This window comes from Pollicipes pollicipes, unplaced genomic scaffold (assembly GCF_011947565.3).
Source record: "Pollicipes pollicipes isolate AB1234 unplaced genomic scaffold, Ppol_2.1 Scaffold_3447;HRSCAF=4054_pilon_pilon_pilon, whole genome shotgun sequence".
In the NCBI taxonomy this organism is placed as follows: domain Eukaryota; kingdom Metazoa; phylum Arthropoda; class Thecostraca; order Pollicipedomorpha; family Pollicipedidae; genus Pollicipes; species Pollicipes pollicipes.
The window spans coordinates 5756963-5771687 of NW_023596297.1; the positions used below are offsets into that span (position 1 = coordinate 5756963).

General features: G+C 53.0%; 2 protein-coding genes across 2 annotated transcripts; one reads left to right on the forward strand and one right to left on the reverse strand.

The window, feature by feature from the left end:
• The first annotated feature begins 244 nt into the window (after positions 1 to 244).
• LOC119092044 (electron transfer flavoprotein-ubiquinone oxidoreductase, mitochondrial) lies at positions 245 to 8066 on the forward strand. The gene is made up of 11 exons (XM_037215005.1): positions 245 to 413; positions 1618 to 1728; positions 2869 to 3021; positions 3909 to 4264; positions 4644 to 4856; positions 5227 to 5402; positions 5666 to 5871; positions 6194 to 6376; positions 6631 to 6738; positions 6872 to 6985; positions 7260 to 8066. The coding sequence occupies exons 1-11, from the start codon at positions 380 to 382 to the stop codon at positions 7421 to 7423; spliced, it is 1818 nt and encodes a 605-aa protein (XP_037070900.1). The 5' UTR covers positions 245 to 379; the 3' UTR covers positions 7424 to 8066.
• Positions 8067 to 8393: 327 nt separating this feature from the next.
• Positions 8394 to 14336, reverse strand: LOC119091527 (splicing factor 3A subunit 2-like). The gene is made up of 4 exons (XM_037214335.1): positions 14333 to 14336; positions 13915 to 14042; positions 13308 to 13415; positions 8394 to 8552 (listed from the first exon to the last, which is right to left on the reverse strand). The coding sequence occupies exons 1-4, from the start codon at positions 14334 to 14336 to the stop codon at positions 8394 to 8396; spliced, it is 399 nt and encodes a 132-aa protein (XP_037070230.1).
• Positions 14337 to 14725: the final 389 nt, after the last annotated feature.

Consider the following 14725-nt stretch of genomic DNA (forward strand, 5'->3'; position numbering starts at 1 on the left):
ATGACAACATGTCGCACATTTTCTTTCCATTAAGCTTATCGCCAGAATAATTCGAAACCGCGTGTAATATATTATTCTAATTCACTGATATTAAATATTATGATAATATATTGCATATTATTCGAATAATTCGAAAGTTTTATCTCAATTATCAGGAGCTTTCATAAGTCAAAATAGTGGTTGACAAAAGTGGCGAGGGAGAGACTTCAGAAAATTGGGCTACACATAGCTTGGCGTCTGGGGGGTTCGGTTGATAGAGTGGATTGTGTGGCCATCAGTCTCCGCACGACCGAAATAGTTCCGATAACTGTATGCATGTTTTTCACTCGCTGCAAACCATAAGGTATTAACGCAAGAGCGCCAAGGAGACTTTAAGACCATGGCTGGGCTTGTGATTCGGTCTTCACGAGTAGGTAAGGTTTTGGCTGTGCCCTGGCTGTTTTTTTGCATATTGTGAACATACTTTGCCCATGAACGTGTTATCTTATAGTATACTGACATCATTTAGCTTCAGTGATCCTAGTTTGTGATTTATTAGATTCATGTTGCGTTATAGCTCAGAAAAGGGTAAGTAAATTACAAATCATCATCTGTGTTATGTAATCATGGTTTGCTTGCCATTGTGCCATAGGCCATTGTGGGAGCTTTATGAATACTTATTATAGTTTGAGCTGAACTGCCATCTGACCAACTTCATGGCAAAAACAAGTCTTATGGTATACATGCTGTCAGTGCTTTCTTTTTCATGAACTAGCTTTTTACCAACATTGTTCAAGACATGGTGTTATGCAATGTTGCAGCAATAAAATTGCTTATGAGATATGTAATATATTTTGATACTGGCTGGTCTTACCAGTATGAGAACATAGTCTAAGGAGTAATATGTTCTACATTGTGTCAAATACCTGATATTGCAGAATGCATTAATGACAATATGCAAATTAGATAAATGAATTTATTTATTTAAGTAGTATCAATATTAATGATAGCATACAAGCAGTTTGCCATGTATCAAATAGTTCAGGCCTGATGCCAGTACTCAAACATGTGTTATATGAAAAACAAATCACTTCAAACTCAATGATATGTACTAAAAGTGCTTGATTGCTGGTGGGCTAATTATGCATATTCCTGTATATTTTTATGTAAAAAAGCTTCAGTTGTGGCATGGTTAGCAGAAAGGACCAATAAGGCAACTAAGTTTCCCAAGGTAAAGAAGCTTAAGGAAGTGAAGGATGCATGATAATACAGCTTCAGAGGGTATCAGTAACTTGTTGAATGGAAATATTAGTCTAGCAAATAAAATAGCCAAAAATCATTTTCATTGTGAACTGTGTTATAGCAGTCAATTTTTAATCACTGTTTTGATACAGAGATCAACTCAAACTTTCCACTGTCTGCTGACTTGTTCCTTTGGGTATGGTGATTTGCATAGGCTGTGACTTACTATTTTGATGATAAAATTGAATCAGCATGCTGTTTTGTGATAATGATCAGTGTTTTTTGGCAGAGCAGCAGGCTTGTATTGACTGTTTCATATTCACTTATCTCAGTTCTTCCCACATTTTTCTGGAGTGTTGGATGTGACTACTTACACATTTTTAATCTGTGTTTCAGCAAGCCGTGTCTGCCACATTGGAAGAAGATATGAACATAGTGCTCAATGCTTCCCAAAGATAACCACACATTACACCATTCATCCACGAGACCAGGATCCCAGGTGGAAAGGTAGGGTTTATGATTGCTTTGAGGCAGACATGTGGAAGAAGGCCAACACACTCCAGAACCTGACACCAGAATCCCATCAAGATGGAATCCCATGAAGTCCTGGATGCACCCTTTTGATCCAGGCACATACCTGCTTTTAAGTATTTTGCATTGCCTGCTGTTTTCTCAAGATGTTCCCAAGATGTAAGCATTCCAGCTTACATCTGTAAGCTGGTATGTGATAACAGGTTTCTACCTACTGCATACAATAAATAACTTGGTGAATTGGATTTGCAAATCTTTTGCATGACTTTAAGTTGTATTTTCTGTCACAGAAAGCTTTGGACTTTTTCTTGATGTCTGTGCTGCATTTCTCTTATTAATAATCAGCTGTTTTTCACCATCTTTACCAGACCGCTATAAGTGTGAACCTTTATTGAGTTGATTACTGGTCATAAAAGGATCGTTTCATACTGTCCTAAATGAAAATGATGTCCTTACTCACAGCTGTGATGTTAATGCCTCGCAGACTTAGCCTGATGTCTGGGAGCTTCTCAAAAACTTATGACTTTGCCAGTAGCTAGCATGGGCCATAATGAGCTTGTCTAACTGTGTGTCTTGAGGGCATGTAAGATTCTCACAGATTCATTTGAAACCCAGCTTGGCTCATTCCTTGTGATTGTGCCAATGAAGACATTCTCCTCCAAAGGTATCAATACATAGACCACTCAAATGCATAGACCACATAGGCCATTCCAGTGCATAGACCATCCCAGTGCATAGGCCATTCCAATGCTTAGGCCATTCCAATACATAGGCCATTCCAATGCATAGACCATTCCAAGTAAAACATTGACAGAGCTCTGGTATGATCATTCAACTATCCATGACTTAATTTTGCTGGGTTGTTGTACCATACAACAGTGACTAAAGCACCATTAGAAACAGTCATGTCATGAAACTGTAACCCATTCACCTCTAAAATATGATTGTGGAAACAATGTGGAAAAATATTATGTCTATGATGTATCATTTTTCCATAGAATCCAAGGCTACCACTTCTCACCAACTCCTGCCAATGTTTACCACACTCTTGGGTTCAGCCCATGCTCTGTATGTGACAGCTCTTCTGCCCTTGACCTGTGCTGGTGGGGCTGCCAGATGTGGACATGGAGCGTGTCTCAGATGAGACGGACGTGCTGATTGTGGGCGGCGGTCCCGCCGGGATGTCTGCCGCCATCCGTCTGAAGCAGCTGGCCGCCGACAAGGGAGAGGACATCAAAGTCACCGTTGTCGAGAAGGCGCCTGAAATCGGTACTGAACGCTGCCTGTCCTGCCCAGGTTTTCATGTGCATTGTTTATTTTTTTAGGTATGCAGTCTGGTACTTCATTACACAAACACAGACGTCCTTGGAATTGACCTATAGCTGCATGGCGACATCATTGCTGCCAATACTTGCTCATGTTTGTCACACTGTGCTAAGTATTGACAAGGAGCATGCAACAATGCGTCATTGTGTATGTATTTAACCAGGCAATGTATTATCCCACTGTTTTGGCTTGTGCTGGGGGTTCCTCCTACCCTTGCCTGTACCCTTACCCCACTTCTTCTTCGGCAAGGAGGCCACCAGATGCGAACAGGACTATTTTTGGTGGCAGGACATAATCATTAAGATAATTTTTGTCTTAGATCAGATAATCTTGGTCACATATCCCCTGTATTTAACTTGCAACTTTATCTAGCTGTGCCTCCAACTGCTCAAAAACGTGGTTTCTGGTGATGCTTCGGAAGCGCCCACCCTGCAAGTTTGACACACTTCATGCAAATGATTATTTTTGCTAGCTATCAGAAAAAGACAAAACACCGTCAGAGCGTATACTAAACCCTGTCATGCTATCTGTTGAAATATGTTGTTAAAACTATGTGTTGAAAAGTGGGACAAGTATCATGATATTGTAAAAGACATGATTCTGCACCGTACGCCCTGCTGCGCAAGTTTCGGTCCTAGAACAAAACAAAGCGAGATTCGATGAGGACGTCAATGGCTTGTGTGGTCTCGCACTTAACAATGAAAGAATGCTGAAAAATATGACACCGTGGACGGCCAGCAATAAAAACCAAGAGCACTGAATGACTGACGACAACCCAGCCGGCTGGCAGGACACCACCGGCCTGCCGCTGACCGGGGCTCCTCCGGCAGGCGGCCACATCCTGTCGGGCGCGTGCCTGGAGCCTCTGGCGCTCGACGAGCTGATCCCAGACTGGGAGGTGCGCGGCGCGCCGCTCAACACGCCCGTCACCGAGGACAAGTTCGCCCTGCTGACGGCCACCGGCCGGCTGCCGATCCCCATCCTGCCCGGCTTTCCGATGCGCAACCACGGCAACTACGTGGTGCGGCTGGGCCACCTGGTGCGCTGGCTGGGAGAGCAGGCCGAGGAGCTGGGCGTGGACGTGTACCCCGGCACGGCTGCCGCCGAGCTGCTCTTCAACGGCGACGGCTCGGTGCGCGGCGTGGCCACCAGCGACCTCGGCGTCGGCAAGGACGGCGCGCCCAAGGTCGGTGGCGCGCGCGTGCGGCGCGGCGGAGGGTTTGTGGGGCGTTTGTTGGGTGTTTTGTCAGGGCCTCTCAGGGGCCACATCATCAGATTGCTTTTTATCTCTGGAGAAAGGCGTGGGGTTTGGGAATGGGCTTTGTTGATCATTCCGCAACATCAAGTATTTTGTGGATGCTCATATGCGCTAACATTGGGTTATATCTACAGAGTTCTTTGGTGCATCTCGTTTACTAGGGAATAAAGTATGTTCCCATTTTCTTAATTACGATTGAATGTCTTCAGGACGGGTTCGGAGGCATCCCGTTCTTCATGCCGCCCATCTCTCTGGCGCCCCCCCCCCCTTCCCCCACTCGCCCTGAGCGTCGTGCGGCGGCCGGCAGGACTCGTTCGAGCGCGGCATGGAACTGCACGCCAAGTGCACCATCTTCGCCGAGGGCTGCCACGGCCACCTGGCCAAGCAGCTGATGGCGCGCTACAGCCTGCGCGACGCCGCCCAGCCGCAGACGTACGGCATCGGGCTGAAGGAGCTGTGGGAGGTGTCGCCGGACGTGCACCGGCCCGGACGCGTCGAGCACACCGTCGGCTGGCCGCTGGTGAGCGGCCGCCGCCACCCGCCGCCAGGGGCGCCTACTGCTGCCGGCTGGGCCGGCCGCGACGCTGGTGGTGCTGGGTGTCCGGCGAGGGGTGTCGGGCTGCCGTCAGGCGGCGGTAGTGGGGTTGGTTGAGTCAGCCGTTGGATCAAAAGGCTAACGGCTGGTGGCCTGATGCGTGGACGTCGACGAGACGCGCATTTGTCTCCCTCATAAGCTCCAAACAGCATGTTATCGGCGCGTCCTTATGCAGTCTCTCCCTTCGTGTACGTTGGTAGGCCCTGTGCTGACGTGTGTAGGCCTCGAAATCGGACATATTTTACCGCCGCGGCGTCTCCACGCCGCACTGACCGGCCGGCGTCCGCGCGCGCAGGACATCCACACGTACGGCGGCTCGTTCCTGTACCACCTGAAGGACGAGACGCCGTTAGTGGCGATCGGCTTCGTGATCGGGCTCGATTACACCAACCCCTACCTGAGCCCGTTCAAGGAGTTCCAGCGCTTCAAGCACCACCCGTCCATCGCCCGAACGCTTGAGGGCGGCACCAGGTCAGCCCGGCTCCGTCGCCGCGGGGGGGGGGGTAGAGGACGGGTGGCGCGCGTCCCCTCAGCTGAGGGGGGGGGGGGGGGTGGACCAGGCTGGTGTATAGTTATCGTAAGGAATGCACTCGCGTCAATGCTCAGCCCCGCGCCATTAACACACGGACACCGGTACCTCCTGTTCGCATCTCGCCGTGATCTGATGGCCTGATGCCCACACCGCTGGCCGTCTTAGCCCGCTGACATGGTGACGTGGCCTGTGCCGGCGGCAGGATCGGGTACGGCGCACGCGCCCTGAACGAGGGCGGCCTGCAAAGCGTACCGAAGCTGACGTTCCCCGGCGGCTGCCTGGTCGGCTGCAGCGCCGGCTTCATGAACGTGCCCAAGATCAAGGGCACGCACAACGCCATGAAGAGCGCCATGATCGCTGCGGAGAGCGTGTTCGACGCCATCCAGGCGGGCGACACGGAGACCGAAGGTGAGCCGACGGCGCCGCCGCAGGCGAGTTTGGGAGTAGATTGCGGATCGTGAATCGCAGGCGATATCGAACGGGCTTTGAGCGTGCAGTTTGCGTTGGCAGCGCGCGCTCGCTCATGAAGACACCCGCTCACGGCCTGTGAGAAGGTGACCCGGGTCATCCACGCCTAACCTAACCTAACCTAACCTGTTGTCAATGGTTACTGAGGCCTGTTGTACCCTCCCCATTCCCGCACATGTCACGCAACTCTTCACCTGCAGTGGGTCACGCGGCGTCGCAGCGCCGTCCGCCCTCTGACCTGGCGCCACTGTGTGTGCGGCAGGTGTGAACCCGGTCAGTTACGAAGAGCGAATCCGCAGTTCACGGGTCTGGCAGGAGCTGGTGTCGGTCCGCAACGTCAGGCCCTCGTTCCACTCACCGCTCGGCCTGTACGGCGGCCTGGCGTACACTGGACTCTTCTACGTCCTCGGCCGCGGCAAGGAACCGTGGACGCTCAAACACCCCGGTAGGTGGCGCCTGTACGTGGATGGATGGGTGAGTGCCGGGCTGACACGGTATTTTCTGTTAATGAGGCGTATTGGCCAGCCGGCGGTGCGAGAATCACGGGCCGTGCGGCCAGAGCTATCGGTGCTGCCACCGGGAGGGCCCGGCCGGCCGGCGCTCTGTCCGCAGCGCCGATCATCGGGCCGCGGAGGGTGTGGGCGGGTTCGGCCTCGCGCTGCGGCACCCCTCCGGCTGACTCCACCCTGGGCTGCGCAGGCGCCGACTACGCCTTGCTGAAGCCGGCGCAGGAGTGCCAGCAGATCGAGTACCCGAAGCCGGACGGCAAGCTCAGCTTCGATCTGCTCGGCTCGGTGGCTCTGACAGGTGAGGACAGCATGGCCGCCGTATTGGCCCACGCCTTCCCCCTCCCAGCTCTGGTCAAGGCGGTCGGGTTTTACCTGTGGCCCGTCCCGTAACGTGACACGACGTGACGTGACGCGACGCCGCCGGTCGCCAGGCACCAACCACGAGGGTGACCAGCCGCCGCACCTGACGCTGCGAGACGACGCGGTGCCGGTGAAGCAGAACCTGAGCGTGTTCGACGGCCCCGAGGGCCGCTTCTGCCCGGCAGGTGAGATCAGGGGTGAGCCGTCCCCGCGCTCCAGCGCCGGCCGGTCGACTCATGTAGCGTTGCCGTCCTTGTTTTGTCACATTTGATAGTGGTTTTGTGGGTGCCGTTACCCTATGAGCCCAGAACAGCACGGAAACAAAATCAGCCAATATCCCAGTCCTTCCCGTTCGGCCACAGAAATCGAATAGCGGTGCGCTTTGCGCGTGCAGCCGGCGTGCGGGCGTGGCCTGCTGCGCCACTCGCGCTGAGACCGGGCCGCCGTTCGCCTTCGCAGGCGTGTACGAGTACGTGCCGACCGAGGACGAGCAGGGCCAGCGGCTCCAGATCAACGCCCAGAACTGCATCCACTGCAAGACGTGCGACATCAAAGACCCCAGCCAGAACATCAACTGGGTGACGCCCGAGGGCGGCGGCGGCCCCTCCTACAACGGCATGTGAGCGGCCGTGGTCGCCGGCAGTGCGCGAGGATAGGGCGCGGCTCGGCGCCACCCCTCCACGGCTGGTCTCAAGACGTCCTCGTGTGACGAGGTCGACGGCAGGACCACCGGTCGGGGGCTGTTCGTCTGCGTGAGGAGCAGAGAGCCACCGAGATTTGCGCGTGGGTGCGCCCGCAACAGTTCAAAACGGCCCGAGTATCGCTCACCGTGGGCTGCGTTGTTTACAAGGGCCTGGTAATGGGGGGACCGATACGACCAGTTGTTGCAGATGAGTAACGTCTCCTGAAGATACGATTTCATTTGCTTTCCAATCCAGTATTGGCTTCCAGAGCGCAGGACCTCAGTTCAGTCAAACGATTCTCGTCACTCTGCCAGTCGTAGCGGCCCCAGTCCATAAGTGATACAGACACGTCCTCGGCGGTTTAACTGCTGGCCCAGCTGTGTCCCGGCCGCGCCATCTCTCTGCCCGGTACTTTGTCGTAGACTCGTGCCTGGGGTGGGTGTCCCGCGCGCGACCATCGCCGGTCGCCGTGGACCGACAAGGCGGTGCAATGCATGTTATGGGACGCTTGGTGGGTGCTTGGTCGTTAGTGGTCCTGTGATAACGAATGGTGTGTTACCAGACAAATATAATGAGACATGGTGCTGGAGCGTTCCGTTTCTGCTGGGCAGCGTTTCACTTCAGTCTAGCTTTTCAAAAGGAGAGTCTAGAGCACCTGAAATGTCGCTATCATCTTCCATAAAAATGAGCATGATAACAGGCGCCAAGGCGACGAAACAATCACGAGTGGTCACATGACTGTAGACGACTCGACATCCCGCTGGGCAACAGGTCTACAGTCAAAAGGGGGCAGCATACAGTACATGTTCCTCACGTATTCATCTGTCACCTGGCTAATGAGCGCGGTCGACGCGACTCTCGCACACCTCCCATCCAAAGTCAGCGCACATGAAGCCGGACAGACGGCGGACTAGTTGAACCAGGTGGGCACACCGGGCCTGTCTTTGAAGCGTTCCTGGTCCTTCTTGTATGTATCCCTCGCAAGCTCGATCTCCTTCATCTGGTCCGACAGCTCCTTCTGCTTCTCCTCGGGCAGCAGATTCGGAAACTCAAATACCATGTCCTTTGGCTGAAAACAGCAGCATACGGTGTACAACCGCTAAGAAATCTGACAACTACCACCACCCCTGGGCTTATCTCAAACCACGCCAGCTTTCCAGCACATCTGTCCGAAGTGGCATGAAAACGTGGACAATACATGGGGAACACGCACAAAACACAATATGGAATGTCAATTAAAAGCAAAACTTCCCACAACAATATGCATATCTATACAGTGTGAGACACTTGTACACCAGATCTGTTCTGACCAGCCAAGCGCAAGCTCTGCATATGCAAAACACAGACATCACATTAATGTTTCACCTCTTGTGTGCAATGGTACCTCATAATGTGCTTTATTATGCAGTTTAACCACATGCCATATTACATTCAGACCGATCATTAACACAATCATGAACAGCTGAATTACTCCGATAGAAAATGACATTTTTTGCTTTGGTATAATCACCCTAGAACAGAACCAGGCTGACCAGCTTCATCCAATGGATTGATGCTGCTGGTACTACTCACCAAGGTGACACAAAGGCCCATATTTAATGTCATCTCCTTGACTATGTATCCCTTTCCCTCCATTTGCGAAATTGACCTGGGGAAAACGATGCCAAATTAGAAACATCACAAACAACATTGGTGTTCCTGTATCACACAATTCACTTTAACACTGCATGAAGGAACCTGACATGCATAAATCAGCTGACAGCTATGATAAATTTCATGAATGGCAGAAGATAATGAAAGCATCTGACACCAAGTTTATAACAGTTTTCAGTGCTCCTTAACCATTGGTTCAATGCAGGAGTGCTAATGATGGGAAATCATCAGCCACTTAACTTCAGCTACCACTTTCCATACCTAGTCTGTTAGAGATGCTGACTTGGACCACAGGTACATTGTATATCTTCTCCAGGTATTGCTTGACATCAAGTTTGGTCATCTCAGGTGACACAATGAACCTGAACAGCATTTGATGGGATTTTGTGCTTTGGACGTATCAACTTCATCCAGAAGTTTGGAAGGAATATCCGCAATTGCGGATTACCTCGCTGGTACAGTGGATACAGACGAGTAGACATTTTCTGAAAAGGACAAGGTCTTCCTGAACATACTCTCAGCACATGTGACAGAAACTTCATGCTCATATGTATGCCTGCAGGAGGCTACCTTAACCCCATTGACAGCTGTAGCCTGAGGAAACTAAGTCACATGGCCAATACTGTCACCAATACTGTATCATGTCCTGGGCACAGCAATACCAAGGAAGCATGGTCACAGCGACCAGCCTCTCACACACAGGGCACAGAACTGCGGTCAAAGAACAGTTGCACCCATGGCTGAAATGGCTGCACACTGCTGTGGTACCTGAATGGGGTTTTGGTACTTATTGGACACATTGTTTGGTGGCAGTGACTAGCAACACATGCACAAGCGATCTCCCCACAGAGAGGCAGACGCAAAGTCGCGCAGGGAAGCGGTGGCTGAGGCGGTATGGTGGGCAACCAGCTCAATAGCCACTGACTTCTTGTGGCGCCTGTCTAGGGCAGACATGGGCAGACAGTTGAGTGTGCCGAGGCCGTGCTGCCAACCGGCGGCGGCCAAGTTCAGTGGTCATGCCCATGTCTGGTTTCCGCCACTGGGGCCGACCAGGTTCCCTGTCCAGGCAGCAAAAAACCTCTGTAGCTCGAGCAGTCTTCACCAACACCTTCATTGTGACTGGCCCCTGAGGTGGCTGATGACTGAAGGTTTCTCCCAGAAACCTTCTTCCACTGCTCTTGTAGAAAACATGCCATGTCTGTGATATTTTAAATGCACAAGCAGTGCTGGCTGCAGCGATGACTGACGCAACTCAACTATCTGCTGATGAACAATGTCCTTGCAGTGCAGGCCAGTGCACCCAAAGTGCTGCTCAGTCACTCACAGCCACATCCTCCTGCCAGAATTACCATCTCAAGCTGCACTGGCACCCCAAACAGTGTCAGTGCAACAGTGCTGGCTGTTCCATCTTAGTGTTTTTGTTCAAAGTGATCATGACCAAAAGCACAAAGAGGTGGCTGGTAATACTGTGACATCACCAGACAGGCTGTGCAGCATGCAGCAGCAAGTGGCATGTGAAGCCTCCCCTGTGGTTTTGCACACCAGCTGTCTCTTCAGATGGGACATCCAAACATCCACACAAGCTGTTCAAGGTCTCCTTGACCTGAACTGAGTGGCCAGGAGCTGTTCTGCACTGCACAGTGCCTTGATATCATTTTCATTAAGTGTGCTTAACTTATTCTACATCTTGTGACACGCCTGCTCAAACAATGACCATGATGAATAATCCGAGCAAGACCTTCCTATTCTTCAGGAAATGTAACCAATTACCAGGTAATAGATACACATTCTGTCCTAAAATCATGTGCAAGTGATGTGATAAAATGCAGCGTAGGTTCCCCACCCCTCCTAAAATTATGAGCACCAAATTTTCTTTTTAAACTAGCAATACAATGTCATAATGTATGCTCTGCCTTCTAAAATAAAATGCCCTGTATGCATGGAAAAGGCCATTTACAGGCAGGTTAAACCATGAAAAATTGCCACACTTAATCAGCCACCTTCCTATGCTAAGATGTCCTTCATAGGGTATACCCTTGAAAGGGCAACCAAAATGCTAGCCTTGAAGTCATGATGAGCACAATTTGGTGTCAGCATTGTGCAATCTGAGTTCAAACCCATCACATCATTGTTCTCTGATTGTTTGAATTGCTACATGTGCAAGGTATGATGATTATTTTTGTTGTCCTCTGATTATGAAGTGTTTTCTGCTCTAAGGAACACAATCCATGCACGGCATGCTTGCATAGCTTGTAAAGCAGCGTGAATCTTTCATTTTTACACATATCCTGAAAATCCTATAAAGAAAAATTGTTTGAAAAGTTAGTGGAATGAAGCCTGGCTTAACTTCCACGCACACGCACGCGAGGTTCAGCGCAATGATGTCGCGGAGGCGTCCGGCGCCGCCGATACCGCCCTTTGGCACGCTGGCACCACTGAGGCCCCCCTCTCCTGAAAACCCACCTGTGGAGTTCCCAGCAGTGTTAAATTTGTGACCTCACGGTCATGCGAATTATAAGTGTTGCCCACTACGGCCTGCGTGAATATATTATTCAATGCTTTGACGCAACGTTCCCATGCCCATCCCACATCCAAACAAAGTCCAAGGGAAATACTTTTTCTCGTGCTATACTGTAATGCTCACTTTGGTCGCAAGCCTTTCCAGCATAAACGGCGCATAAGAGACATTTATTGTACTTTTCTTCTTCCATAGTACACCCCGTGCGCCGGACCGGGGAGGCGCTAGACTGCATGCCACGTCGCGATGCTCGGCGAATGCACAGATGCAGCCAAGTCAGGGGCATGGCTTTGTAAAACGAGTTTGAGCGGGGGGTTGAAGGAACTGGCGGTTAACGTGAAGCTACCTACCCACAAACCACGCCAACAAATGAGCTTGCCTCAGAATTTGGTTCTTTTTTTTTGGTTTCCCGACCATTATTGGGGCGCTAAGGAGCGCCTGTCTGGTTAGAGTCGGAAATTACAGGTTTATCCACGACTGAATACTGCGAACCAGTCCGAATTAGCCTTCCGTTATCAGTGGTGTATCGTCCGTGAACCTTTCTGTCTGCGCTTCTAATGCGCAAAAGGCCCACGAAAAGTCAAGAATCGTCGGTCCACCGCCTGGACTTTACAAGAATGCACGGGAAGTTCACGATCGGTTCACCGTCTCGTTTCAAAGCCTGCTTTGTAGCATCCGTCCCCATGCCCATGTAAAAATGCTTTGTCACACGAAAATAATCCCAACGGGCAGAGAAAATCCGTGGACAAAACCAAAAACCCGGTAAATCGCGATCCGTAGTGTATTGATGACAATGGGTAGAGAAAGTAGTGCCGGCTGGTACACCGTCGCAGCACCGCATGGGCAGATCTTGGTGCTCCAGAACACACCAAGGTCCGCCCTTCGTCATCGAGGACCACGAGAGGCTGTGGCGGCTGGCTGCTGGGCACCACGGGTCGGAGATGGCAGCAACGCACCCACTCATCACGACTCGACAAGCCGTCACGACCTAGGCGGAGCCGGACGGGTTCGGCCGCCTGACAGCTACACCGCCACAGAATACACCAATCCCCACTACGGCGGCGGCGCTTGGAGAGAAAAGAGCTTTAAAATTCCGATCAAAGCTGAGGAATCACTGGCTGCGACGGACCCGGTGTCAGGCATCGCCAATGAGCGATATCCTCGAACCCGGCGGCGCCCACGGCCCGCACCGGCCGCGCGCCACCACGCGGCCACTACGTGATCTTGGGCGGCGGCGGCGGCGCCCCCGGCTCCGACAGCTTGGGCGGCGGCGGCGGCACCGGGTTCATGGGCGGCGGCGGCGCGGGCGGCAGGCCAGGCGGCGCCGGCGGCGGCGGCGGCGGCAGGCCCGGCGGCGCCGGGGGCCGCCCGCTCAGCATCGCTGGCGCTCCGGGCGGTCGGCTGGTCGGCGGCGCTGGCGGTGCCGGTGGTGCCGGCGGTGCTGGCGGCGCCGGCGGAGGCGGCCGCAGGCCTGGCGTCCACCCGGCGGCGGCGGCAGCATGGCGGCGGCCCCGGCGGCCGGCCCATCGGCCCGCCGGCGAACGGAGGCGGCGGACGCGGAGGCATGATCGGCGGTCGCGGCGGCGGCGGCGGCGGCAGCACGTGCGGCCGCGGCGGTGGCGGGATGGTGGGCGGCGGGCCCGGCGGCCGCACCGGCTTCGGCTCCATCTTGTAGGCGAACTGCAGGAAAAATTGCTTGGTGTCCTTGTTCCAGAGAGTCCAGAACTTCTCCTCGCTTTTCTCCACCTCGCGGCTGGGAACCTGTCCAGACGGGGATGAACTGATCAGGAAACGACCACACAACCCTGATACTCCTGCATTATGAGGCAGAACGCACGCAACGGACACAAAGCGACGATGCTCACTTGCATGCAAGGCCGCTTTTGGAATGATCATGAAGACATATGTCATATATTATGGAACATATATTTTATTTCACACTGCATCCATGTCATCAGCTTCCCAGCTCAACAGATGCGCCTTTTTGCCATCCCTTACAACCACGTCAAATTGTGTGAAGTGTTACAGTGGACGGCATACGGCCGGGAACAAAACAATTCTCCTTTTCAATTCGAAGGACGGGTGCGTAGGCATGAAATGCACAAGCCATTCAAGCACCGGACTGTGAGACAGCGATCGTTCACATCGTACCACGACTAGAACCGGACGACAATCCCGACATACCCCCCCCCCCCCCCCCCCACACTCCGCCTCAGGCGAACCGCCGCAGGGTTGTTAGATGTTGTGATGTTAGACCCACCTTGAAGGCGATCGTCTCGTACGGCTCGGCGGCGAACAGCAGGTACTGCCACTTGCGGTCGGGCGGCTCGATCTTCTGCTCGTAGGCCGACATGAAGCGGTGGCGGGGCACCACGCCGTCGGCTATCTCTGCGGCATGGCGGGACGCGCCGGTCAGCGGACCACCGCCGGTGACGCGTCGCGCCGCACCACACGGCCACTCAGGCGGACAGGTGCCCGGGACCGGGCACGCCTCGCACGCACGGGACACGCCTCGGGACCGGGCATGCCTCGGGACTGGGCACGCCTTGGGAGAGGACACGCCTCGGGGGACACGCCTCGGGACCGGGCACGCCTCGGGGGACACGCCTCGGGACTGGGCGCGGCTCAGGACTGCGCACGGCTCGGGACACACTTGACGAGGCAAGTCACCAACCGACCCATCTTAAAGGAATAAGATTAATTTGGAATGCGCTGAAAGTGAGCAACAAACCAGTCAACTTCAAAGCCAGTTGATGGTGGATATGTTTAAGAAGCCGCTCGGTGGACGGCATCCAGCGCCTGCTACCACAGTGCACATCGACAGTACTAAATCACAACAACACGGTATGTGGAGAGTGATACGTGGTCATCTGCTTAATTGCTTCTTCACGCGCTTATGGCTCCGGCATTCAATGAATTTGGGTCGTCCAAAGCACCAGTGAGTCGACAGTGGTAATCAGAAGGATACGAAATGCGCAGCATATGCGCTTCAATACTCAATCTTTCCCATGCTTCCGTGGTTGCCACTCAACAATCAACTCACGCGGGGCATTGTGCCTACTTCTACGTCA

Bases quoted from the DNA above. Each gene is read 5' to 3' on its own strand.
- LOC119091527 (XM_037214335.1), bottom strand. The intron at 13,416-13,914 runs GTGGGTCTAACA...CCGTCTGGACAG, and splicing joins ACGAGACGATCGCCTTCAAG to GTTCCCAGCCGCGAGGTGGA. The intron at 8,553-13,307 runs GTGCGGCCGCCG...TGCTGTTTTCAG, and splicing joins ACAAGATGGAGCCGAAGCCG to CCAAAGGACATGGTATTTGA.
- LOC119092044 (XM_037215005.1), top strand. From the start codon at position 380: ATGGCTGGGCTTGTGATTCGGTCTTCACGAGTAG. The intron at 4,265-4,643 runs GTCGGTGGCGCG...GGCGGCCGGCAG, and splicing joins GCAAGGACGGCGCGCCCAAG to GACTCGTTCGAGCGCGGCAT. The intron at 6,377-6,630 runs GTAGGTGGCGCC...TGGGCTGCGCAG, and splicing joins GTGGACGCTCAAACACCCCG to GCGCCGACTACGCCTTGCTG.